Source organism: Diplotaxodon limnothrissa, linkage group LG13, assembly GCF_057381915.1.
Source record: "Diplotaxodon limnothrissa isolate DT_005_m linkage group LG13, D_limnothrissa_male_GT1.1, whole genome shotgun sequence".
Lineage (NCBI taxonomy): Eukaryota > Metazoa > Chordata > Actinopteri > Cichliformes > Cichlidae > Diplotaxodon > Diplotaxodon limnothrissa.
In genome coordinates, this window is record NC_140608.1 from 9,719,385 (window position 1) to 9,745,073 (window position 25,689).

The 25,689-nt window shown below is 40.3% G+C and overlaps 3 protein-coding genes across 4 annotated transcripts; 1 reads left to right on the forward strand and 2 right to left on the reverse strand.

Moving 5' to 3' along the window:
- Positions 1-6,906: 6,906 nt before the first annotated feature.
- tex36 (testis expressed 36) lies at positions 6,907-7,870 on the reverse strand. Its single transcript, XM_085369754.1, has 4 exons — positions 7,775-7,870; positions 7,546-7,686; positions 7,329-7,403; positions 6,907-7,227 (listed from the first exon to the last, which is right to left on the reverse strand). The coding sequence occupies exons 1-4, from the start codon at positions 7,823-7,825 to the stop codon at positions 6,907-6,909; spliced, it is 588 nt and encodes a 195-aa protein (XP_085225880.1). The 5' UTR covers positions 7,826-7,870.
- Positions 7,871-8,438: 568 nt separating this feature from the next.
- Positions 8,439-10,142, reverse strand: LOC146619841 (autophagy-related protein 16-1). Its single transcript, XM_085369841.1, has 6 exons — positions 10,013-10,142; positions 9,870-9,933; positions 9,685-9,769; positions 9,301-9,374; positions 8,680-8,931; positions 8,439-8,550 (listed from the first exon to the last, which is right to left on the reverse strand). Exons 1-6 carry the CDS (start codon positions 10,140-10,142, stop codon positions 8,439-8,441), a joined length of 717 nt encoding a protein of 238 aa, XP_085225967.1.
- A 918-nt stretch (positions 10,143-11,060) lies between these two features.
- edrf1 (erythroid differentiation regulatory factor 1) lies at positions 11,061-25,314 on the forward strand. Of its 2 annotated transcripts, none has more exons than XM_085369153.1 (25): positions 11,061-11,375; positions 13,345-13,553; positions 14,371-14,437; positions 14,524-14,649; positions 15,109-15,233; positions 15,342-15,486; positions 15,601-15,702; positions 15,840-15,961; positions 16,650-16,761; positions 17,722-17,869; positions 17,954-18,065; positions 18,477-18,588; positions 19,332-19,613; positions 19,744-19,815; positions 20,279-20,426; positions 20,521-20,715; positions 20,844-21,044; positions 21,199-21,417; positions 21,535-21,761; positions 21,898-22,056; positions 22,764-22,913; positions 23,176-23,329; positions 23,471-23,586; positions 23,872-24,044; positions 24,484-25,314. In XM_085369153.1, the coding sequence occupies exons 1-25, from the start codon at positions 11,268-11,270 to the stop codon at positions 24,647-24,649; spliced, it is 3,750 nt and encodes a 1,249-aa protein (XP_085225279.1). In that variant the 5' UTR covers positions 11,061-11,267; the 3' UTR covers positions 24,650-25,314. The 2 variants fall into 2 exon arrangements, with proteins under 2 accessions (XP_085225279.1, XP_085225281.1); XM_085369155.1 differs by having other exon boundaries at positions 20,524-20,715.
- The last annotated feature ends 375 nt before the right edge of the window (positions 25,315-25,689 follow it).

Sequence of the window (25,689 nt, forward strand, 5' to 3'; positions counted from 1 at the left end):
TAACATAATACAACATGTTATGTTATGTCAGTAGTTTGCCAGATAATGTTAACTCCCATAACTAGCATTAGCCATAACCTATGGTGCTTTTCCATGTTATATAAAATATGGCTGACAGCTAAGACTTTGAATTTAATTAATTAATTTGAATTAAATAAAAAGAATATATAAATTAGACCTATTAACATACAATAAGATTAGCCAAATGCCCAAATACCATCCATGAAATTGATAAATGTATTCTAGCTCAACTGCTTAATGCGCAGGTCAGAAGTATCACCCGTATTATATTACATAACCCCTTTTACACTATTTAAACACATTTAGCTGTAGGCATTAGCATAATACTGATTGATCACTTGAGATAAGCTTCACCATTCTCTTTGTTCGTGAAGTGCAGTTTAAAACCAATCTTATTTAAACAACATTTTGATTAACTGTCAGGTTAACCACATTTCATATTAAGCTGCCTCCTTTTGTTTTTATCTGAAATCCATAAACATATTAGCTTACACATAGTTGATATCAGCTCTGGGCCAACAATTAAGTAAAGAAACTTGTAATTTAGTGTTATATGATGTGATAGATAGATGAAATGCAAAGATTTTTGTTCTTCGTGCCACAGGTGCAGATAGCAGCAACTGCAGCTGTTCTTTCATGTCAAAACATGCAGCGTATATTCCTTTTTAGTTCCAGTCCCTGCAGTACAATTATTTTAGACCCTCGATTCACTCACACATTAGTGCCAGCCATATAACACGGCACAGATGGCGGAGAGCATGGTTGGATTTCCCAGTCACTTCAGTCTCTGCATAGTTTTCCAGCACGTCCAGTAGAGCTTTCCACAAAGACAAAGAAAACCACCTCAAGCAGCAGACGAATCATTTCCATACTTTCTGTTTGTATCTGCTGTACCATGTATCCTGCATGTGTGGTCCCAGGCCTGGGGGGTTTTGGCCCTGTCCTGAGACCATCCTTCCCTGTGGTCATCTTGTCTCCGGCACAATGTAACTACTGGGCAGAAACCCAAACACTCCAAAGACCATCACTAGCCAACAAGGGACACCAATAGAAGCATATGTTCACAGCGCAAAAAGAGGGGAAGGGAGGATAAAGAAACAGAGAGTATTTGTTAGCCACAAATATATTTAGAAGCTAATGACATATTACATCATTTAATGATATCAAATGACATGCGTAATGAAGTATGTAAGACCCATACATTAATGTGCTTTTATTAGACATATGTGGCAGCATCATCTGTTATCTCTGTGTCATTTTGAAGGCAAAGGGTGATTAAAATCAGCTTTTTTGTGACAAATTAAATCCTGCAAAATGCAATGTTTGCTAATCATGAGCTGATCCTCTTTTGTGTTTACTGCAGTTTACATAGTTAAAGCCCTTGCTGTAAAAACAAATATGCAAAGGCTTTATTTGCCAAAGCACATCTGAAAGTAAAAACAACCATTAGGAACTGTGCAACTGTGTGGTTCGATCCACGGCTCCTCCAGTCTGCATATCAAAGTGTCCTTGGGCAACATACTGAAGCCTCTGATGCATGTGAATGCATTATAGGTAAAAAAGTGTGTAAAGGATATATAAAATGCGTTGTGAATGAGTGGATGCGGCTCATAGAGTACAAATGCACTATTTATATATTGATAATAATTGAATATGTCTAATTGTAGAAAAATTGATCAGTGCTATCTTCCACATTATTGAAATATTCACCACATTTGGTTTGATACAATATTATGATTTGCCTTTGTTTATACAGTAGTTGTTAGAGGATGTCAGTCAACACACACACACACACACACACACACACACACACACACACACGCGCACACACACACACACACACACACACACACACACACACACACACACACACACACAGAGTTATAATCTATTCACTGTACAGTGGGTATTGGAGAGGATCAGTGGTGTGCGACTGCATATTTCTGCAGAGAGACATTATTTCTTCCCTCAGTTCCTCCTGGCAGAGATCTGAGTGTTTGACCTTTTTAAAATGCAAAGCGATTCTTCTACTCCAGAGAGTGAACGGGAGGCTCATGATTGTGCTACTAAATTTGAGGGACTTAATGCAGTAACTCAAAGAGAGGGAGAGCTGTTCTGCACCTGCTGAATTCTGACTTGGTTATGGGGATACAATAACACCTCCAAGGGTTATGTTAATCTTTAAAGGCGGGTTATTCTTATGCTGCTTCACTCTTTACCTCATTTGAATGAATATTTCACTGCAACCTTGACTCAGTCTCTCATGCTTAAATCACCTTATTGCATAGCATTTCCTTTTACTGGCTCTTGATGCTGTGTGCGTACTATAATACTTGGCTCTTTTGATTTATATGTCTTCTAATATCAACATAAACTGTGAAGATCTTTATTCATTCAGTCCATGCATCCAATATGTTGCTATTCAAAAATAACCTTGTATAAATCAGTGTGCATAACTCCGCTACTTTTACACTGGCTACATCATTTACATCTTTCGTCCTTCCCGAGGAGGAGAAGTGCATTTAATTTAAGTTCAACTTCACCACTAGAAGACTTTATCCACAGCTAAAATGTGGAGATCATGTTAAATTGAGATTTTAACAACTTGTGACACATTCCACACATTGTAATGAGCGGCTCATGGCAGTGTAATTTACATTTGATAATAATGTCAGATTCATGGGAATATGCCATTGTACACTTAGTAGACACACAGTGAAGCAGTTTGTGCTTTTTAGATGGCACAAAATCTCATGATAATAACAATGGCCACACTCACATCTAATTATATTTCTCTGCATTAAGGCTTCTGTCATATCCGTTAAAGGACATAAGAATGCCTTCATTGCCTCATATTTATGCCTTCAATAGAATGCAAATGAGGCAGATTTACCCGTTTGACTGGAAAATAAGTGTGAAAACGGTTAATTAGACTTGTTGTGAGGTCTGCAGCAGGAAATAGAATGCTGTGATTATGAGATGTTGAAGCAGTTTTCAGGGCTGACTATATAAACAGTTACATACAGTATGCGGCGGGGCTGAAAGCAGGAAGTTACACAGGCTCTCTGTCGGAGCAGAAAATAGAATCTCCGTATTTTAGCTGTGTCACTTTGCTCTTCCTATGAGAAGACTGAGGCAGCCTTCACTTGTTGACATATTTTTGATCAGCTTCCTGTATGAATGACCCCCTTTTGTTCAAGTATGAAACACTGCATAAGCACTCTTGGATGTGTGTGTGTGGCCTATCTCTGGTTCTGTACATTGCATTATGCCTTTTACTAATGAGATTAAAATGTGGTTATGAAGGAGCAGTGTGGTGGAACTAAGAGGTGGAGCTTCTTAAGCAGTGATGAAACACTTGGTAACATTGTGCACATGCAGCAATCGAGTCAAAGCTTTTGGGGCTATAAAAGTGTGTTTCTGAAGAAAACTATCCTCTGTGGTTTGTGCATTGTTTCCCCTTATTTTAAATATATAACAAAAGACAAAAAATCAAGAATGCATAAGGCTTATTTTGCTTGAAAAACAGCTCATTTTTCTTCATGTTGCTATTTAATTACAGATACAACAGCTATGAATGCCTTCATGTAAAGCATGCATTATAAATTCATCCATCCTTGTATAAACTACTTGCTTGTTCTTTCTCTGGTGGGATACTTGAACAGACTGCTGCTTGTAGGTCTTTGTTTACAACCAGGCTAATGTAATTATTCTCACCACCTACGCACAAATTAACATGCAAGCCTTGTCGGAGGTTTGAAAAATGCATGGGGGAATGTGATTTAATGCAAGGATAGGCCTGATCTTTTGAGGCAGCGTCTCGATCGGAGCCTGGCGGACCTCACAGCTGCAGCACAGAAAAGAGCTGCAGCTAACATGCTCCAAAGTACTCTGTTAAGGCACACATGCACAGTGCAAAGACACACACACTCAGGCAAACACAGAGCTTCCCAGCTGGGTTTTAGCAGGGGAACTCTTATCTCAACTGAACAAACTCTTCAAGTGATGGGAATGTTCTCAGGATGTTATCTAGTCCTCTGTGGAAATGAGATAGCCAGCCACCTTTATCACCACCCTCAGACTCAGGAGGGCCCCTGACCGTTACTGCAACAAGGACCACTAAGGCTGCCAGGGGACACCAACCAACTGGCTGCTGAAAAAATAACACTGCCAGGGAATTGGAAGCACTGCAAGAGAAATGACTGACAGGAGATTGGAAGGAGTCTTAAAGTTTGGGTGTAGTTTAACCCAGCCAATTCGAAAGACTTTTGGACTCTATAGTTGCTGTTTAGACTATGTGCTGAGTGTTTGAACAAGATTAAGTGTTAGGCATAAGGAAAAGTCCTACTGTGAGCCTTGACATCGTATCAAAAAAGATATTGAAAGTGGGGTGAAAAATCGAAAGAAGTCAAGATAGCTAGACGTAGTTATAATTGGCAAAAGAATAAACAGAAATAAAAAATCTTTGAGATATGCGATTTAACCGCAGCATCTCCATAGCAACTCTCTTTCAAGTTACATCTTTAATGAATAGGTAATGCACAAAATGAAAAATGCACAACTTCATAATGTCAGAACGGATGCCAAAACTGATGTGGGATTTACAAAAAAAGGAAGGTAGATCTTGTTTGACAAAAACCAATTTTGCTGCACACAACAGAATGTGTCAAAACAGCGCAGCAGCCTTTTTTTTTGAAAAGAAAACACACAAGCACACACGCATGCACGCACACAATGTACCATGGCAACACAAATCTTCCTTCTGTTGCTGTTATTTTGACTGTCTGGCAAATCCACCTCTTGTTTTCAAAGCATTTTTTTCTCTAACAGGTGCAAAACCTCTCAACTCAACACATCAAAGAGACACATGCACCTGTGAATAAATCACAGCAAATGGTAAGAATCCAGACTAGGGCCTCCACCAACACCAAAGAGGTAGGATTCAAAGTGACTGATTTAATATTCATGAAGTGCAAGGCTTTGGTGGTTGAATGCTTGTTTACTGAGATGTGCCTTTTGTCCTTGGGAGAAGGATTGATTTTCTACCATGCAACTGTATTTACATATACTTGCCGGCTACGTGATGTAACAGGCATGCAGTAACACACTAAACATGGCACATACAGTACGCACAGCCTGACACGACTAATGATTGGCATGTTATTTCAGCGTTCTCACTCTTCTGTCGAGTATTAAAAGCCTTACTGCTCTTCTGACAGAGCTAATGAGACTTTATGATTTTGAAGTGTTGGTGGCTTCTGTGCGGAGGAGTTGTTCAAGTTGTGGCAAGTCCAAAGAAAAGTGCAGTCTGCGAAATGCACCCACAGGGACAGAGGTGCCAGACAACCAGTCGAGACCAGGAACAACCAACCATCAAACCAGAGCACAGGTGTTTTTCCTTAATAAGCGCTTCTTTCTCTCTCATCAGCAACACTGCTGGCCTTCACAAAATATTTGACAATAGTTTAGGCAAAATAGCAAAATGCTCCAGGCTGTTGTCTCAGTGACATGGCAGAAATAGGGTTAAAACAGACCTGGAAACCATCAAAAGTAATCTCCTCATCAGACATCCCCCTCCTAATTGTGCACCTGCATCAGGGGATCGTTTTTTCTGACGGCGATGTGCCAGATAATCTCAAAGTGAAATCGCAAAAGGCCCACAGATTCACACAAACATCTCTCAGCCATCTTGTCTGAGAAAAGACTGAGGTCTGCTTCACCTTTTAAAAGTGAAACAAACGCCTACAAGGTCAGCGTGGTATGTGGATCAGCTAATTACAACAGCTGAAAGAAAGCTTGTGAGAAAAATCCATCTCCCCGGTGAGTATTTAAAGAAAGAAAGCAGCTGGTCAGAGCATGCTCTGGAGAAAACATCAGCTATTGGAGAGAGTGGTCGGGGACACTCTTCACTTAAGTGCTTTTCTCTGAGCAGTGCTCGCTGTCATTGGCTCCCACGCTTCCTCCTCTCTCTTTATGGGCTGCACACACACATATCCATCCTTTTCATCCCCTGGGGTGAAACAAGCCCATGCATTATGACTCAAATCAAACTTAATTTATTTCGCATGCTCTAATTGAATATCTCCATGTTGATATGTATTGAATAAAAATAGCAGGATCATTTTTCTAATTATTCCTCCCCCCCCCACATTTTCTCTCACAGAACATGCATATTACACAGGGGTTTTGTGGCTATTACATTTTTCATACAACTTGGCCCTTGAACAATGAACAACTCACTGGCTAGGCAGGCCAAATGGCTCATGTAACCCTGCTGCCCTCTGCTGGCAAAACTGTGAACCACCAACAGTCCTCACGTAGACTAATAGTGGCACTCAAATCAGGCCTGTGCACACTGATGTTCAGATGCATCCATAGCTACGTTAACTCAGCTTATGCTAACTTGAGTTCAAATAACATTGTGCTACATTGCTATATTGCGTTTATGAAATGTTTGTAGCAACTTTGGCACATTTAATAGAGTCAACATTAGCTGATAGTTCATTCTTCTGCCTGAGGCTGACTGAACTCTCAACAGTTGAGATACAAAAAGTACCTGCCGTTGATTCTGATCATTTTATCACCAGCCTTACAATATTAGAAATACAGAGATAAAATCACTTAAGTACTAGCAAAAGTATTGAAGTAGTTTTTGCAGGTTCTAAACTTTGAAAGTAATCACTTTGCATAGTTTCTATGCAATAAATGTTACTTAAACTATGTTAATGCTTTTTCCAATCTTGGAACATTTGATATTGAGTATGCTGTGGGATAAATCTTGGTTCACAATTTTTAATGGATTACAGCTCATATGCAAGTGAAGGAAGCTCTGTGCATGCTATGGCCCCCTAATGATGCCATCTGGGCATTAAATGTAAGAATATCTTAAGGCTTGGATGGTGTTGAGCAGTTGGTAGCTGCCAGCACTTGCAGGGTGTCAGACTGGTCAGAATCGTCTCGTCCGAACCACATAAACGTCTCCCCCGCCTGTGCCAAAGCTGCCTCTGCAGACTTCTGCCTGTGGTTGTGAGGGAAGCGCCGGTTTCTGGATGCAGAATCAACAACCTCCTTCACTATGAAGTCACTCTGGTAGGCTGTGGCGTTCCCTCGAGTCTCTTTGGTGCTATTGTCAGTTCCACCATGGCACAGGCAGAAACGGGAGATATGCTGTCTGCGATCATCAAGACACTTCCTTCTTCCCACACTCTGAAGTACATCAGCATAGAATAGACACGGTCCCCTTTTAAAGGTATAATGTGGTGAATCTTGTGTTCAGCAAAACCTTGAACCTTTCACTACATACTTACATGAGAGAATACAATGACGTCGTCTTTTAAGGCGTGCTTGTTGTCATGGTCTGAGAAGGGATACTCTCTGGATTTCTGCAAGTTAACCCATAAAACTCATACTGGGAGAGCAACTAAATACAGAACTGTGATAGCAAGTCCAAGAAAAACTATCAAGGCCACTGGCAGTGACTATGATATCAAAAGCAGTAAGGCCATGCCTTATCTACATACACACCTGCTGACTTTTCCATTTAGGATAGCGTTGAAAGTTTAAAGCCTGAGGCAACGATGACTTCACTTGAGTCAGCATGATCCCAGTGCTTGTACAGTTCTCTCCAGTCTTTGTCTCATTTTCTGATAAACCTGGATGAGCAAACTGGGAACAAAATGAAAGAAAACCTAATTACACATCTAGATTTAGAATGCTATGATTTAATTAAACCAATGAAATGAAGACTTCTTACCCATTTGCAATCAGTGCTCACTGAAAAATGACGCTTTCCGCCTTTTACCATTTTTCCACTACAGCTTGAGGTGTTTAGACCACAATCAGTAAAACCAAACACGCACTCCACAAACTGTGCAACTTAACTACTAATGCCAACACTGGTGACCATGGAAACAGGCAGCAAACAAACTGCAATCAGATCCTAGAGATCAGAAACTGAATTCTGATGATTAAAACAAAACAAAAAACAACCCCAAAACATTTTGAAATATTTCAGATTTGTAATCAAACAGAATGAGAAATACACCACAATGAAATTCTTAGTATTTAATCAGTTAAGGAATACAACATGCAATGTTTAAAATAATAGTCTTTGTTCAGGAGAGGGGATTTAAAAAAAAAAAAAAAGTCTCTTTATTTTCTTTTACAGGTGATAAAGAAGACAGTAACACATAATTACATACAAGAGTGTGCAGTAAACTAACACTGAGCTTGATTTTTCAAAATTACTAAATGTTTAATTCGTTGAACAGTAATTAAAATGTTAAAAAAAAAAAAACAACTGAAAACTATATGAAGTTGTTTCAAAGGTTAACTGATTAAAAGAATAATAATCGTAGAACCGGAAGGGTTTGATGCATTGATCATGAAGATGATGTCCACATGTGATCAGCTAAACTTCAGGGTGTAGACTGTGCTGCATCACTTGAAGAATTGGTCGGCGTGGGCTCATGCTCTTTCCCCACACCTTTCTGGAGGTGCTTCTTCAGATGTTTGGTCAAATGTTGCCACCTGGTAAAAGGGAGCAGTCCCAGACAACTTTTAAGCTTTAAAGTGTGACCATGCTATCATATAAAGTTAACATATTTAAATTTTTGAGCTTTGCAAGTCACACAGAAACTCCTGAACTCATTATCTCACCTTGCCTGAGTGATGTTGTAATTATTCAGCCTGTCCGCTTCCTTTATTTTCTCCTCCATCCATCGCTGTAATAGCCGTTCTTTCTCTCTCAGTGCATCTGCAAGAGCTTCCTTTAGGCACTGCTGATCCACACGCAGGGCTGCTAACTCTTTGGATTGACACTCTATGGTGAACTCATATTCTGAAAGGGCTTCCTTCAGGGTGTTACTCCCTTTAGCCAGAGTAAGTGCCTCTTGATGGAACTGAGACACACTGTAACAGCAAAGTATTATAATGGTGACGAACTGATCCCTTATATTCTGAATACAAAATCCCAACAATCGGCCTAACCTGGAAAATTATACTTCTTTATTTCAGTGGTTCAGTATTCCTACGAATATAAAATAAATTTATTATATGACCAAATTAACTGTTTACTACTCTAGGATTAATTGGCAACATATTGACTAATTATGGGGAAACTCAATTTGAAAAATACCTTTACTAGATCTGAAATATACCGTGAATTAACACTTTCCTCAATCTGGTCCATCATGTGTTGCTTTTACATTGTCTGTGTCACCTAGTGTGTTTTTTTAATCTTGGAATCATAGTCAGTACTAACCAAGGTATTTGAATTACCGTGATTGCCAGTACTGTACTTCATCTTCTTTGAGATGGAGGACGGTGGTAAGGTCGGAGACAGTTTGAGATAACTGGGTAGGCAAAACAAAGGGTGAAGTGACCCAGATCAAAAGCAGACAACAGCACACACCCATTAAAGATGATTATTAAAGTATTTTCTCCACTCCTCTGAACCAGTTGCAATAATGAATGTTTATTTATTTATTCATTTTTTAAAATAAAGGTCAAATGCTCTGAAAGTTGTTTCATATTGTGAGATGTGGTGTTCATGCATATCAGTGCAAATATGCTGCTCTGCATTTTACGTAAACGTCTTCCCTGTAGTAGAAAGTTTGAGCCGCTGGGGCGTTTAATCATTGGATTACTCCTCATTTAACCCACCTTATCTACCAGGTGCTCACTCTCTCTCAGCCGGAGTCGAAGCAGTGTGGCGTTTCCCCCAACCTCAACTCCATGTCTTTCTAAACTGAAAATAAAAACAAGTGAGCAGATTTAAAATCAAGCAGAGGACAAACCGATCAGCGCAAACGCCAGATGTAGGGTAAGTTAAATTCTGCATTTCTAACCTCTGAGACTGAACATCAGCCAAAATCTCGTCGCGAAGTTCAAAGCGTTCCTCCAGCTGAGACACTAAAAGAAAACAGGCAGACGTCCTTAGGCTCTGATAGAGAGGACAGCATCAAGAGAGGCAGAGAAAAGTTAATCTTACAGCTTGTGAAAACGCCAACAAAGGGGAGCTTTTCTCTGTGGTCTCTATGCTGCAGCCCTTGGCGCACGTGATTCTTCCAACTTCCCATTATAATGGACACTTTAAGGAAAAACCTGTCACGTTTGCGCATCCAGTATAGACTATACTAAAGCAGCTGGATCACAGCGTCTTCTGCCCTCACATGAAGTCTGTGTCATCCACGCAGGAATTAAATGCACTCAGCAAAGTTTCACAGCTCCTCCCTTTTCACTCACCAGCTTGACATTCCACTACTGGCTAGACATTCTTACAAGGATCCCTATTATATTATATTATATTATATTATATTATATTATGGACAGCAGAAACATTAGTACTCGAATATAATAATTACTTAGATGCTTAAATTGTCCCTCCACTGCTAATATTTTCATGACTTATCATCTCATAATTTATAAAAATATCCCTGCACCTAAATGCTTTTGTTTGAGATGCTTTTTTACATATTTAAAAAAGTATCACAACTTTTTACAGGTTTTTAACAGCTAAATAGCTGAACAGAATTGCACTGGAATTGTTTGCGTACCTCACACTGAATCAAATTGTTTAAAAAGAGAAAAGTCACACCACATGCAAAGCTCACGTTAAATTAAAAACAATGGTGTGAACAGGGAATTTCAGAATAAAAGGTATCAGAAGAATGTGCTCCACTTTTCCAGAAAGAACTTATGAAAACACTTCCGGTTCATCTATTTTTCACAATAAATCGTTTCAGATAAAATATTTTTCCTTTACTAAAACAAATATCTAAAGTTATAGCTTTAAAATGTAAATGTAAAGATGTTATTATTATTGAAAAGTTTTATTCTTCGAAACAACTGATAAAATTAGTTTTGTAACTCTTTTTGCCTTGAAACAGGAAGTTGTTGTTGGCTTATTGCTAGCGCTTGCGACTGCTCTGTCAATAGACTGGCTGCAGGCTTGTGTAAGTAGTCACGGAGCTAAGAGCTAAACATTAGTCGTTTACAAAGCAAGGAAAACTGTTCGCCTTCGTGTCGTTTAGGTTTAATTAGTCTAGTGAAACTTCCATTTTACAGCTTTACGTGCCAGGGTTTCTTTATCGAGGAGCTAGCTTGTCAAGCTAACTAACTTTGCCAACATGTTGACTTACCTCATTCGTTATTCGACTGATGTATAGACGGTCCACGGCTTGTCGAAGCCATGGACATGTTATTTGTTTATTAAATCGGAGTTGTTTGGTGAATTAGATCTTTGTATGTCCAGTATGAGCGCATCAGCTGGAGACGGAGAGCCTTGCACCCCCTTGGATAATGCAAAGGAAGAAGTCAGTGGTCCTACCTGCACTGGAGACAACAGTAAACATGTAAGTAACTAGTCTGCAAGGATAATCTACCATCTAGTATGTAGTATGTTGTCATGTATAACACTCTTTAATTAGTATTTGAAGTGCTAATGTTGAGTTAGGCTACAGTGGATTTATAGTGCCATCTGTAAACATCCTATAACTTTAGTGAGAGTGGGAAGCAGGTGAAGGAGAGCCTGATGAGGTGGATGAATGCTCTGGAGAGAAGAATGAAGGTCAAGAAAAGCAAGACATAATACATGTGAGTGAATAAGAGCGAGACAGGTGACAGGGGAGCGAGACGGTGTAGATGAAAGGAGTAGAAGTAGTGAAGGTAAAGGATTCCATATGCCTGGGGTCATCATCATCAAGTAACGGACAGTACACAAGAGCATTGAAGAAGTGAGTGCAAACAGGGTGGAGTGGGTGAAGAGGAGTTCCAGGTGTGATTGGTGATAAAAGGACATCAAAAAGGCCTACAAACCTACTGTGATATATGGTTTGGAGACCGCGACACTGACAAAAAGGGCATTTGGGCATTTGCAGGAGAGAGATCAGAATCAGAATCAGAATGGGTTTATTGCCAGATGTTGAGGTTTACAACATTAGGAATTTGCTGCGGTGCTTCAGTGCAAACAATAAGAATTAAAGTGCTATGTAGAAAGAAAGATATGTGTATGAGATATACATGAGATATATACATGAGAATGAGAATTAAGAGTGCTACGTAGAAGGATATATACATGAGTGCAGGTGGTGATCAGTGCCAGACATGAAATGATGCAGTGACACAGCGTAGGGTCATGTGTGAGTGGCGGGGACAGTCATGTGGTTATTGTTCATGTGTCCAACAGCAGAGGGGAAGAAACTGTTCTTGTGGCGAGAGGTTCTGGTGCGAATGGACCGGAGCCTCCTGCCTGAGGGGAGCAGGTCAAACAGACTGTGTCCAGGGTGAGAAGGGTCAGCTGAGATCTGGGCTGCACGCCGCAGTGTCCTGGAGGTGTACAGGTCCTGCAGAGATGGGAGTCTGCAGCCAATCACCTTCTCAGCAGAGCGCACAACACGCTGCAGTCTCTGTTTGTCCCTGATAGTGGCTCCAGCGTACCACACGGTGATGGAGGAGGTGAGGATGGACTCGATGATTGCAGTGTAGAATTGCATCATCGTCCGTGTTGGCAGGTTGAATTTCTTCAGCTGCCTCAGGAAGTACATCCTCTGCTGGGCTTTCTTGATGACGGAGGTGATGGTGGGCTCCCACTTCAGGTCCTGGGTGATGGTGGTACCCAGGAAGCGGAATGAGTCCACAGAGGTGATGGGGGTGTCAGTCAGGATGATGGGGGGGAGTGGGGCTGTGTGCTTCCTGAAGTCCACAATAATCTCCACTGTCTTCTGGGCATTCAGCACCAGGTTGTTGTGGCTGCACCAGGACACCAGACGTTCAACCTCTCTCCTGTAGGCAGACTCATCCCCGTCAGAGATGAGCCCAATGACGGTGGTGTCATCTGCGAACTTGATTAGCTTGACAGACTGGTGGGTGGAGGTGCAGCAGTTGGTGTACAGGGAGAAGAGCAGAGGAGAAAGAACACAGCCCTGAGGGGAGCCGGTGCTGATGGTCCGGGAGTCCGAGACATTCTTCCCCAGCCTCACGTGCTGCTTCCTGTCCGTCAGGAAGTCAGTGATCCAGAGATAGTGGATTTACTGGGCAAAAGATGTTAAATATGGAGCTGGAGGAAAAAAGACAACCAATGAGATTTGTGGAAGCAGTAAAGGAGGAAATGCAGAGAGTTGGTTTGACAGAGTATAATGGTACAGATGGGTTGAAAGGAGGCAGACGATCCACTGTGGTGATCCTAAAAGGGTGCAGCTGACAGAAGAACATCAGTGTGCATACTATACTCATGATAATCAACTGCCAGACATATCCTTATTTAAATGTTACTCTGTCAGTGCTGTCCATTCATTCTCACAAGCTTGATATTGTTATTTTTAGGAATCCTCAATATGCTCAGGCAGCAGTGAAATAAAAAGCCGTGCTGTGGTCAAGTACTGCGCAGCCCCACCACCTACCAGCTATGCCCTCCTGCAGGAAAAGACCGACTTGAAGCTACCTCCTGCCAACTGGCTGAGAGAAAACCCCCAGCTGGGCAGCGCTGGGACCACTATATTAGGATCTAGCAGCAAGAGCAAGCCCTTTTCCAGGTATAATTTAGAAAAGGGGGCACGGGTTTAGTTTTTATGGGAAAGATTGAATTTGAATTGGTGTCGAGCTCATGACTGAGGTAGATAGGCACCACTTTTATCATTACACCAAGTATTAAATCTTTTGCTTAAATGTAATTTGCGAAATGGTTAACTATATGGCAAAAATAACTAAAGAGGGCACAGCATGAGTCAGAACCAAATGCAGTTAAAATTATGGATAGGTACACACTGGACAATGCAAATGCCCAATGTATACTTTGGCTTTCACCACCACTGGTGTGGGTGTGTCTGAATGAAATCATAAGAAACAAGAAATTAAGAAAAAAATGTTAGTTATATCTTATTACCTTATTTTAAAAAAAATGGTTTACTTCTCAAGATTACATTTATGAGGATATGCAGCTTTAATACATTCAGTTCTATTTCTTCGAGATGTTGCGACTATGTCTGGATGAGAGAAGAAACTAGGTAAAGTTTCTATTAGCAGCAGATATTCTTTTCCTAATTGTGAAAATCTGCTTAGCAGATCACCTGTGTTACTGGTCCTTATGCACTTGTGGAGACCCATGAAGACTGATACTCTATCCGCAATAAACGAGGTGTGGAATGGAGTATAGCATAGTTGCAAAACTATGGTTCAAACTCACAGTGGAGGACTTTTCACTACATAATTCAAAGTACTAAAACCCCCCAAGCTGCTGCACTTTCATTTAGGATGTGAGTGGGTAAATTATGGATACGCTTGAAGACGAAGACTTTAATTATTGCTATGCAGTTAGTTTGTATTGAGTAAACTGTTTTTCTTCTTTTGCAGTTTTGGGATGGCGTACGAGTTCATCGACTGCATCGGAGATGATGTTGATGTGGTTTCAGACTCAGAGGTTTGTGGAGCTGCTGCAGAGCTATTTCTTTGTTAGCTTCAGAGGCATGCAGTTGATGTTAACAGAATTCTTTTTTTTACCTTCAGAACATCAAGAAGCTTTTGAAAATTCCCTACAGCAAGTCCCATCTGAGTATGGCAGTTCATCGTGTGGGGAGGACTTTGCTTTTAGATGAGCTGGACATTCAAGAGCTTTTCATGAGATCCTCTCAGGTACAGCCGAGCGACACTTTTTAAAATCAAGAGGATATTGCCTCCATTATTAATTTTAACTGTGAAGTAAGGGGCATCTATCAATGTTTAACATAAAAGCTTGATGAATAGGGAGTCCCAATGGATATTTTTCCAGTGATTGATTTATTTATTTTTGTGTTATTTATTTCCTGTTCCTGTTTCAGAGAAAATACATTTTTACAGAACTCTAAAACTGATGTTTTAGATTTAGTAAAAACATTGAGAACATTTCACCCTGTGCAAAATTGATGTGACACAACAGATTAGTTTCGCCCACTGAAATGTGTAAATGCAATTTTTATTTTTATTTTTTTGACAATATGCTGAAGTGAATATTGGCTAGTACCAATATTAAAATTATTATTATTGTTATTAATCATGGTAGTAACTGTTAAGTGAATATATTATTTAACTCTCAATGCAACTTATGTGTTGTAGACAGGAGACTGGACATGGCTGAAGGAGTTTTACCAGCGGCTAATAGATCAGAAGTGGCAGAGAAAAAAGAAGAGTAAAGAGCACTGGTATCAAAAAGCAATCCTGTCAAAGTTTCTCTATTATAGGTGAGGAGTTGGCTTTGCTCGAATAAATGCTGGAGTTGAACGAGAGTTATTCTTCAATCTGATAGTAAAACAACTTTTTTGTTTTCGTTATTGTTTTGTTTCTTGCAGTATAAATGGTGATGGGGCTGCTGAGCCTCAATCAGATGGCCTGAATGAAGGAGAGGAGGACAGTGGTGCTGATGAGTTCAGCTCTTCATGGCCTACAGCCTTCACTAGCACGTCTAATGCAGAAGAATCAGAAGCTCCCAAACAGGTAAGTTAAGCTTTTAGTCATCTCTGGAATTAAATTTTGTATTTGTTCCACATTCAAAAGTATTTTGTGTCACATGAGATGAAATAAAAATGAAGTGTGCTGTTAAATGTGCAGGAAAGTGTTACAGTCGACAGCAGTTTTGCTTTGGGCCAGGTGACCTCTGTTCCTAAAGAGCAAAACCTCCCGACAATCTTCAACGAAGGAGAGAATGGCCAGGTAACACAATCTTTTCATCCTTCCTTAATAGTATAATACTACAGCTAAAAGCACATGCCCTGTGTCTACATGTATCTTCTGATTTTTTTATTTTTTATTTTTTATTTTTTTACACTTTGATGTCCCTTGCATGACAGGGTTTAAGAAATGACTTTGTACGAAACATCATGTGGACTTTTGAAGACATACACATGTTGGTTGGGTCCAACATGCCTATTTTCGGTGGTGGTCGTTATCCTGCCGTCAGTCTGAGACTCAGGTAGGATTTTAATTCATTGGTTCCTACCCAGGATCTGAAATTAGCACTCGTTAGGAGCTAAATGACAGTGCAGTCATGCATTTTAATTGTATTTCAATTTGATTCTTTTAGCTCCTTCTGGGTATTTGTCTCACCAACATAATGTTAAATTATTCTTATGACATAATGAAACAGTTATGTAATAGGTTGGCATACATTATGTAGGGCAGCGGTCCCCAACCCCCGGGCCTCGGACCGGTACCGGTCCATGACTCGTTTGGTACCGGGCCGCGAGAGTTGAGGCTCAGGTGTGAAATGTGTGGTTTTCAGGGTTTTTATCGGTTTTCAGCGTTATTTTGTTACCGTTTTTATCGTTAACTCAGCTTTCCTGGGTCTTTTCATGTGTGTTATGAATAAATCTTCTTTTTTTCGGTACCAGTACTAGTTTTATTTTGTTGTATTTATCCGCGACACCTTAAAGGCCGGTCCGTGAAAATATTGTCGGGCATAAACCGGTCCGTGGCACATAAAAGGTTGGAGACTGCTGATGTAGGGCATCATAGCATGTAAATATTGTTCCTAGAGTCATCTTTTAATTTAGGATAACTGACTTTAAGAGATGCACCAGCATCATTGGATTCATCCTGCTACATCCTTCCTGCTCAGTCTCAAACATCGAACTCTGTGTTTTGTTTTTGTTTTGTTTCAGGGACAACAATAAACCAATCAACATTCTGACAGGTATCGACTACTGGCTTGATAATCTGATGTGTAACGTCCCAGAACTTGTCATGTGTTTTCACGTTAATGGCATTGTTCAGGTAAGCTAAAATATTTCATACAGTAGCCATGCCTAATAGAAAATCATTAGATAAGATGATGGTACTTGGTACTTACAATTTTAATATTGATTTGTTCATCTGAGTGGTGGCTGCTGGAATAAAGCTATTTGCATAATGTGTTTTTGAGAATTTGGGACTATAAGGCTTCATCCAGAAGGAGGAGACTGTAACTCGCTGCGCAGAGATATTTGAAATTGTTCTATACTGTATGTAAGAATATAATACAACAGCACAAGAGACATTAAGGGTGCAGTGGTAAATAAAATCCTGCTTGTCCTTTTGAGATTTAATTTAAGAAGGCCTCCACAGCTTAACAATCAGCAGGCTTATGGCTTCTTTTAATCAATAACACATGTTCATTAATTAAGTTCATTTTGTGTGTCGGGTCTAAGCTGCAAATGTCATTGGGGAGTAAAACACGAACCACAAGCCTAGGCAGTGCCTGTGCCTGTATGTAATGCACTTGGTCGATGTTTCCACCAAGTTTCACTAAAGAGCAGTGTGTACAGCATATATGATCCAATTAGTTTTTGGAGCAAATCTCTGCATAAATTAGTTTTTTAAATCAGGGGAAAAATTGCCCTTAGACTTAGTCTACAAGTTCAAAACGATTTCACATTAAAAGACAAACATGTTGGAATGAAAAATCTGTTAAATGTGAGCTAATTGGTTTAATTAAAAGGATATGTGTGAATGTAATATAGTGAGAGGAATACATAGTTCAACTTCATGCTTACGCAAGAGGTTCTCCCATATGCAATTGGTGATCCAATTAAATGGTGGTAATCCTTACTGAAACAATTTGCATATTAATTAGGATAAAGTTTTTCTTTGCTTGTGGGAAAAATAAATAAAACAACAAGTATTGTGAGCATAAGCAGTTTGTGCTGTGGTGCTCATGGTGGGAAATTTTCTCATTGTTTTTGATTTTTACTTCAGAAATACGAGATGATAAAAACAGAGGACATCCCTCATCTGGAGAACTCGACTTTCTCCACGAGAGTCGTGAAAGACATCGCCCAAAATGTCCTTTCTTTCCTGAAGTCCAACTGCACTAAGGAGGGTCACACGTACTGGCTTTTCAAAGGTGGGGGGAAAAGTGAGCAGGAATGATCTAAAAGTTGTATTATTTTGAAAAAGTGTTTTCTAAAGTAATTTCTTAAATCCACAGCCAGTGGGAGTGACATTGTGAAGCTTTATGATCTTACAACTCTGTGTGAGGAGGCTGAGGAAGAGAAATATCAGAATCCCTTCACTCTTCCTGTGGCTGTATTATTATACAAGTAAGTATCTAAGACAGACAATACGAGCGGCCTTGTGTTGTAGGAGTCCTGCAGCTGTGAAAAGTGGTTGTAAAGTTTGAAGTGTGGGGGTGGGTGTTTGGATAGCACTGACACCTCACAGCGAGAAGATTCAGGGTGTAAACCAGTTGAATAGATGTGTGGAGTTCGCCTATTGTCACGTGACTGCAGTTTTTATCCAGGTGCAGTTTAACAGCTGTCATGTTAGTTTGATTTCTTCTAAATTGGCCTGAGATGAGGATGTGAATGACATCTGTCTCTGTGTGATAGCCCTTTGATAAACTGTTGAGCTTTGTAAGGTGTAAATCAAATTAAACCAGTAGTTACCGGGCATGCTAGTACGTCAGTGTGTTCTTGTTGTTTTAACTTTATGTTCATGTGTGTGTGACACAGAGTGGCCAGCAACTTGATGCTAAACGCGCGACAAAACAGAAAGCACTATGGCACAATCAGAACTCTGCTGCTAAACTGTGTCAAACTTCTACATCAAGACAGACATCCTCAGGTAGGTGCAGATTTTCAGACAAATGAGAAAGTCGATACTCTTTCCAAGTTAATAACAGGTTGTTTTACGGTGGCCCTGAAAGGTCAAATGAACTGCAACTTAAGAAAACACCAGCAAAATAGAAAAAATGCTGCAAAAGGTGACAAAGCACAACAGAAGTTGAATAAAACACAAAGGAAGTAGAAAAAACCTGCGACAGACTGGCCACCTGTTCAGGTGTACCCTGCCTCTCGCCCTAAGACAGCTGGGATAGGCTCCATCACCCCCGAGACCCTGAAAAGGATGAGCGGAAGAGAATTGATGGATGGAAGTAGAAAAAACAATGGAAGTGTTTCTGAAGGACTGCACTGAGACACGGTTAAAAGAAGCAGAGGCTTCATGAATGTTGTGAGGGAGAAGAAGTGTGCTTTTGCAGTGTTTTTCTATTCGCTGCTGTTTTCTTAAGTTAAAAATAATATTTAAATTTAATACTAAACACTAACAGTGTGAGCCTCTTAAAATGTGGAGCGATGGACTTGTGGTATAAAGAGGCAAATTTTAGATGACTTTGTCCAACTATTAATGGATCTAAGTCCTTACTATCTTTCTCCTGCTTCTTCTTTGATATTCTTATTTTCGTATGTATGTTCAGACAGTGGAGAAAATGCAATGTGAAACCACTTGACTAACTCTGAGTATGCCATTACTTAGATTTGATTGAACTTGACTTCAGCCCTGATCTCCTCTGTCTTCTGTCTGCTCAGATCATTGCCTCTGCCCACTATATGCTGTCAGAGCTGTTCCAGCTCGACGAGCCTCTTGAAGAAGATGGAGGGGAGTCGCTGCGGGCCGGTGGTTCAGAGGACAGCTACAGTGACGAAGACAGGGAGGAGGAAGAAGAGGAGGATCTGACGGAGGACAGCGATGATGATGGTTCCTACAGTAACTGCTCCAGCCCGCAGGATGATAGCAAAGCGGTGGCTGTGATCCGCTCTGTAGGGGAGCTCTCAGTCCCGGAGAAGTATAGATCCACTCACCAGATCAGAGTGAGTGAATCTGTAAAAGTTTCCACAGCCTTCTTAGCATCGACTGAATGGTGGAAAGTGGAGTACAGAAATAAATATCTTTATATACATACAAACTAATATTTTCTTTTTCTTTTTTAAACTTCTTCAGCCAAGTTGTGCTTTCCCCGTTTCTCAAGACAAGGAAGAGAGATGCAGACTTGTCCTGAGCTATGTGCTTAAGGTGACTTTCTAAATGTTTAATGTGAATGTTTGTTTGCCTGCAGTGCAAAAAAAATGTGACTTTTCAAAAAGTTTGACATTCTCTTCTATATTAAAGGACAAATACACCTACACACATTTACACATCAAAGTCTTCTTGCAGCTCTTGGTTTATAAACTGTTTTGTTAAACTGCCTGAAGTGATCTCAGTGTCTGTTTGGTTTGTCTGATGTTTAAAAATGGGGGGAAAAAGTGTGGTTTTGAAAAGAAGTGAGGTTGTCAGATGTCTGTAGACGGTGTCCCATCTCTGCTACAGACAAGCAGCTTCAGGCTACAATAACTGCTACTGCCTGGATCTGTTATTGGACTGTTGGTGGTCAAGATGCATTATGTATAAAAGTCTAGGTGTCAATTTGGACACGTCGAAACGATATGTTACTAAATTGATTGGATACAGTTTTGTAATGCTGTAACATAATCCACAGGGATTAAAGGCGGTGGATGGCAGCATCAAGAAAGAGAGCGATCTTCCAGCTGCTGACCCCAACACACCCATCCCTCTCAAATATGAAGACAGAAGTGCTACTGGAGCCTGTGCAACTGAGAAAGGCATCTCTCTCCTGCTTGAAAGGGGTAAAAACAACTTATAATACTGCAGAAGAAAACGTGATATAGACAAACATGGTTTTCACTGAGGCTTCCTTTTCCTGTCTTCTTGCTTTTTAAGCAGCAGGTCCCTTGCAAGGGGAGCCGAAGCACACAACACGCTCAGGGATGATCCCCGGCTCCTGGCAGCATCATATGAAGCTGAAACTCTTCTTCAAAGCCTCAAAGGCCTACTACGTCCTCTCTGATGCGGCCACTAACTTGCTGAAGTATGGGCGAGCGTTGCGTTACATCAAGCTATCTCTGCAGTGTTATGGTGAGGTTCTTTAACTGTTTCATAATCAATTAATTGAAACTTAAACTACATTTCTTTGTTGTTTAATTTTAATCTCGACAGTGACAAGTTTCTTCAAAATTGTCTTCTTCCATCCCCTCATCTTCCAGATGCCTATTGTTCAGTGAGCGGTACACTGCACCCACATGTGCTGCTGTTTCACAGCCAGTGCCTGTCTCTGTGTGGGGACATCCAGCTGATGTTGGCTCAAAATGCAAACAACAGAGCAGCTTACCTGGAGGAATACAGCTACCAGACCAAAGAGGACCAGGAGATTCTGCACAGCCTGCACAGAGAGAGCAGCTGCCAGGGTCAGTCTCTAAAGAGAAATTCAGTATATTGATATTCCTGCTGCTATGGTGTGCAGTGTCTTAAATATTTCACTGTCTTCAAAGTCATTCACAATAAATTGTTTAGCAAAATGTCCTAAAAAGTATTCCATTCCTTTTATTCTCTATCTACTAGCCTTCAGCATGGCAACAGACCTAGCGATGGACCCAGAGTACCAGCTGTTTGTTAGCAGCAAGTGCTATGAGGCAGCATATGAACTACTTGTCTCTGAGCCTTTGAAAGATCTTACTTCAGATCAGCTGAGTCAGGTTCTCAAACGACTGGGGAACATACGCAATGAGATGGGAGTCTATTACATGAACCAGGCTGCAGCCATGCAGGCTGAGAAAGAGGGTAAGTTACATTACAGCAAATGCAGTTTGTTTAAAAGAGTACGGCGAGAGTTATTCTTTCTTTTTCTTTTTTTTGTAGTATATCACCAGCCTTTTTATTCTCCTGTTCCCCTTCTAGTGAAGAAGTCTGTGTCTGCAGCAGAGCAGGAGATGTGGAAAAAGAGCTTTGGCTTCTTTGAGAAAGGGATGAAGGACTTTGAAGCCATTGGGGACAGCACTAACACAGCCTTACTGCTGTGTAATACTGGCAGGCTGATGAGAATCTGTGCCCAGGCCCACTGTAACCTCTCTGGCGATGAAGGCAGAGGAGAGTTTTCACCTGAAGAGGCTCTTTACTACAACAAGGTGCCACACTGACGTTTTCTTAAATTCTTGATTAAGTGTTCTTACTAACACTCTGCTTTTTTTGTTTTTTTTCAACCATCTGTCTCACTGCATCTTGACTGTGCCTAATCATACTATCTTTGCAATATTACCTCAGGCTATAGACTACTACCTGCAGGCCATGAAAGCATTGGCAAGCAGAGAGAAGCACTCAGCAGTGTGGGACAGTGTAAACTGGGAATTGTCCACTACGTACTTCACACTGGCCACCCTTCTGCAGGACTACGCCCCAGTATCCAGGAAGGCCCAGGAACAGGTGGGTTTTAACACATTTGGAGCTAGGTAGAATATTAAGGCTTTAACACATTTTACATTATTAAGGATATCAAAATCGTACTTGCATATATTTTTGGCTAGTTTACACGGTACATGCAATTTATATTCACTGCAGTTCTCCCTCTTTTGCTAATGATGCATGTGTGGACACCTTCCCTTTGTTATCAGATCACTTTGGTCTACTTGTCTGACTTGTAGCCTTTTTGTGTCAGGACCAGCTCTGCGCTGATAAAGGGACACACACTGTGCATGAATTGGGTCAGCAAACACCACACACCCCACTTGAATAATCATTATAGTGAATCTTTGGCTGGAAAATGATTTCAGTCCATCAGTCACTCTTGTTGGTAGCACTTCAGTTTACAGCGTTATCCTTGCTATGCTGAATCTCTCACACTTGCAGCTGAGAAAGAATTCCTCATTTCGCCAAAAAAAGCAAGGACAAGATTTTTTTTTTTTTTTGGGGGGGGGGGGGGGGTATTTTTGTTTATCTGCTTTGTTTTGTTGTTTGTTTGTTTTTTATGTTTTTATCATATTGTATTATACCTGATATCATCATTTCTCAGCCATGAAAGTAAATAAATATTGTGTTTTAATCATATTTTCATCACATTTACAAGTACATTTTATTTCTTATTTTTCATACACAGTAATTTTTTATTTATCCATTCCTGTTTGTCTTACCAGATTGAGCGAGAGGTGACCGAAGCAATGATGAAGTCTCTCAAGTACTGCGACCTGCAGACTGACTCTGCTCGGCAGCCACTCTACCAGTACAGAGCCGCCACCATCCACCACCGCTTGGCTTCTATGTACCACAGCTGTTTTCGCAATCAGGTGGGAAGTTATGTAAAATTATAGAACAGTAGAAAACCATTCTCCTTTCCAATGTCTTGGATGCTCTTTGTGTTAATAATTGGCATTTCTTGGCTCAATGCTTTTTATGCATGCCAAAAATAAAATATGTGACTCTGGGTAAGGAAACGACGTTCACGCTGACTAGAAAAGAACAGAAGTGGGATACGCTGCCTGTCTTTATACTTGTAGCGGTATAATGAGCTGATGGATGTCTGTGTTTCTGGCTGTAATTGTGTGACAGGTGGGGGATGAACACTTGAGAAAGCAGCATCGGAGCTTGGCAGAGCTTCACTACAGCAAGGCTGTCAGTTTATTCCTCAGCCTCAAAGAGGCACCCTGCGAGCTGCTCCGCACGTTACTGGAGAGGGTGGCTTTTGCTGAGTTTACGATGGCAGGTGCGCAGCTATTCATTATGATGACTATCACAATGTTGGCTGCAATGTTTTGTTTTATTTTTGTCAGATGAGGGTTGAATTGAAAAACAGTGTTTCTTTTCAAAGCCTCTTTTGATAATTCTTCATGTTGTTTGTCCACAGGTCAGAACAGCAGCACAGCTAAGCTGAAGAGCCTGACTGGGGCAATAGAGATCATGACAGAAACCCGCCATGCTTTCCAGCTGATTCATAAAGAGCTACAGGAGGAGCAGACAGAGGTGAGTTTCACAGTAGCTCATGGAGGATTTTTCCTGGCTCAGGGGTGTGATTTATGCACTTAAGCATACAGCACAGGCAGGGAGTTTCAAATTCCTTATTTAACAAAAATCTAAGTGTTTTCTGACCATTTAATAAATCGAATGAGTGTATATTATGTTAATGAAGCCCCAGTAACCCCATTACAGCTAAATTCTTCTGAGTAGTAAAAATAACTTGGTGGAAATGACTGAATTTGTAAAGCTTTGGTAACATACAGTCTTTTCCTTCTACTTCTTGTTCCATAGTTGAATGAAACAGACTCTGCTGAGTCAGCAGAGTCTTCCGACGTAGCCAATGGCCCAATGGCAGGACTGAACCTCCAGGAAGTGATGAAGTTAATTGGCGTATTTGAGCCCAGTTTCTCCTTCCTGCTCCTGCAGGTGATCAAACTGATGACGACAGCGAAACGTAAACCAAGGTGAGCTCCAGTATGAAAGCTGGTTAGGAAATCTACTTAAATTTTACACAGACCTTTATTTTAATATCAGTCTTTAATGTCACTGCCTTATTGCTTACCATCATGAGATGGCAAGAAGCTATTGCTGTAAAACAGCCATAAAATAATAAAAGAAACCCATTGGGACTAGATCAAACTTTTAGGGAAAAGTTCCTGGATTTAATGAAACAAGAAACATTTAAAGGTGATATAATAAAGCTAAAATAGATCATACTCTTTACTGTTTATCACATTGTAATAATTAAGTAGCGGTCCTACCTGACAGTATACGGGTACAGCAACATTTACTATGACTACATGAAATGTATTTAAAAAGGAAAAAACAAGAACAAAAGAGATTAATTGTGAATTTAAGCAACCTTTTCATCTGCCCTTTTGAACTCTTTCATCTTTATTGCAGCAATAAGGACGATGAGCTGCTGAAAACCTATAAGAATGTATACTCCAAGCTGCTTCGTGCTGAGAAAAACGCTCCTCTTGTCAGCCGCGTCGAACTCTACGTTGAGCTCCTGCAGCAGCTGATGCAGCGGACAGGAAGTGACGACACAGGCACACGCAAGCCATAACAAGGAAGACGCTCAAGAATCTGACTCTGCTCTCTGGACCTCGCCGAACTTCCAGGGTACATTTTGGAGAAGACTTGACATCCTCAAAGATGCGATGATATAAAATAATGGCTTGTAGTCACAATAACAGGCAAACACTCAGGCAACCTGTCTTACTCTGAATTACAGTCTCAAGGCTAACTTCACCTCCAGCGCCTTCATCTTTTTCTAACATTTGCATCACAGGTTTTAAACTGTACATTTTTGTGAAGACTTGTAAATTCAGATGCTATTATTTAATTTTATGATGGCTTAGCTAGTTTTAGGTCACTTCTAAAGCTCTTACGCATTTATGACTGTACCAAACATCTAAAATTATTATTATTTTATTTTTATTTTTTTTCTACAGACACAAAAAATGTGATGACAATTTAAAAGCGGTTATTACCAAATGTAAATGCAACACAAAGGAGCTTAAAAATAACAAGCTTAGCAAAATATTCTTTTCAATTTAATTGGCGTTTTTGATATTCAATAATGCCAGTGAAGCTGTGAATAAAATAAACTGATGTGTGACAGGCTTAAATAAGCTAAAACGTGTTATTTGCTTTTCCAAAAACTAGAATGTGCAATAAATTGGAAGCATACAGTGGAAGCTTTAGAGGTTAGTTCGTCCACAGTGCTGTTGAGGGTTTTTTTTTGTTTTTTTTTGTTTTTTTTTTTTAAATCAGCATGGTTTGCTGTGGGATGATAATAATAAAATGTTTTTGAATTTCATACTGTGATATATTGTTTTCTCTTAAATTGTTGCTTGCTAACGATATGCATTTGACACCAGTTTGCAAAAGTACTGTATCTCTGGGAAAAAAAAAAAGTACAGTTTGCTTTGCCATCAAACTAGCCCCTGCAATTTTCAAGGCAGCATGGCACCCTGTGGGTTATGGTCAACCGTCCTTGATGCGCTGTTCAAGCCCACCAAAGAGGTGAAAGATGTTTTCACTGTGGTGTCAGTGAACTGGGTCAGCCCTCTGGTGTCAGCTATATTCACACCAGATGGAGCT

Bases quoted from the DNA above. Each gene is read 5' to 3' on its own strand.
- tex36 (XM_085369754.1), bottom strand. From the start codon at position 7,825: ATGGTAAAAGGCGGAAAGCGTCATTTTTCAGTGAGCACTGATTGCAAA. The intron at 7,404-7,545 runs GTGTGTATGTAG...GTTAACTTGCAG, and splicing joins CTAAATGGAAAAGTCAGCAG to AAATCCAGAGAGTATCCCTT. The intron at 7,228-7,328 runs GTAAGTATGTAG...GATGTACTTCAG, and splicing joins ACGTCATTGTATTCTCTCAT to AGTGTGGGAAGAAGGAAGTG.
- LOC146619841 (XM_085369841.1), bottom strand. From the start codon at position 10,142: ATGCGCAAACGTGACAGGTTTTTCCTTAAAGTGTCCATTATAATGGGA. The intron at 9,934-10,012 runs GTAAGATTAACT...GTTTTCTTTTAG, and splicing joins TGTTGGCGTTTTCACAAGCT to TGTCTCAGCTGGAGGAACGC. The intron at 9,375-9,684 runs GTGGGTTAAATG...TTGCCTACCCAG, and splicing joins GTGAGCACCTGGTAGATAAG to TTATCTCAAACTGTCTCCGA.
- edrf1 (XM_085369153.1), top strand. From the start codon at position 11,268: ATGTCCAGTATGAGCGCATCAGCTGGAGACGGAGAGCCTTGCACCCCC. The intron at 15,487-15,600 runs GTAAGTTAAGCT...TTAAATGTGCAG, and splicing joins AATCAGAAGCTCCCAAACAG to GAAAGTGTTACAGTCGACAG. The intron at 20,427-20,520 runs GTAAAAACAACT...TTGCTTTTTAAG, and splicing joins CTCTCTCCTGCTTGAAAGGG to CAGCAGGTCCCTTGCAAGGG.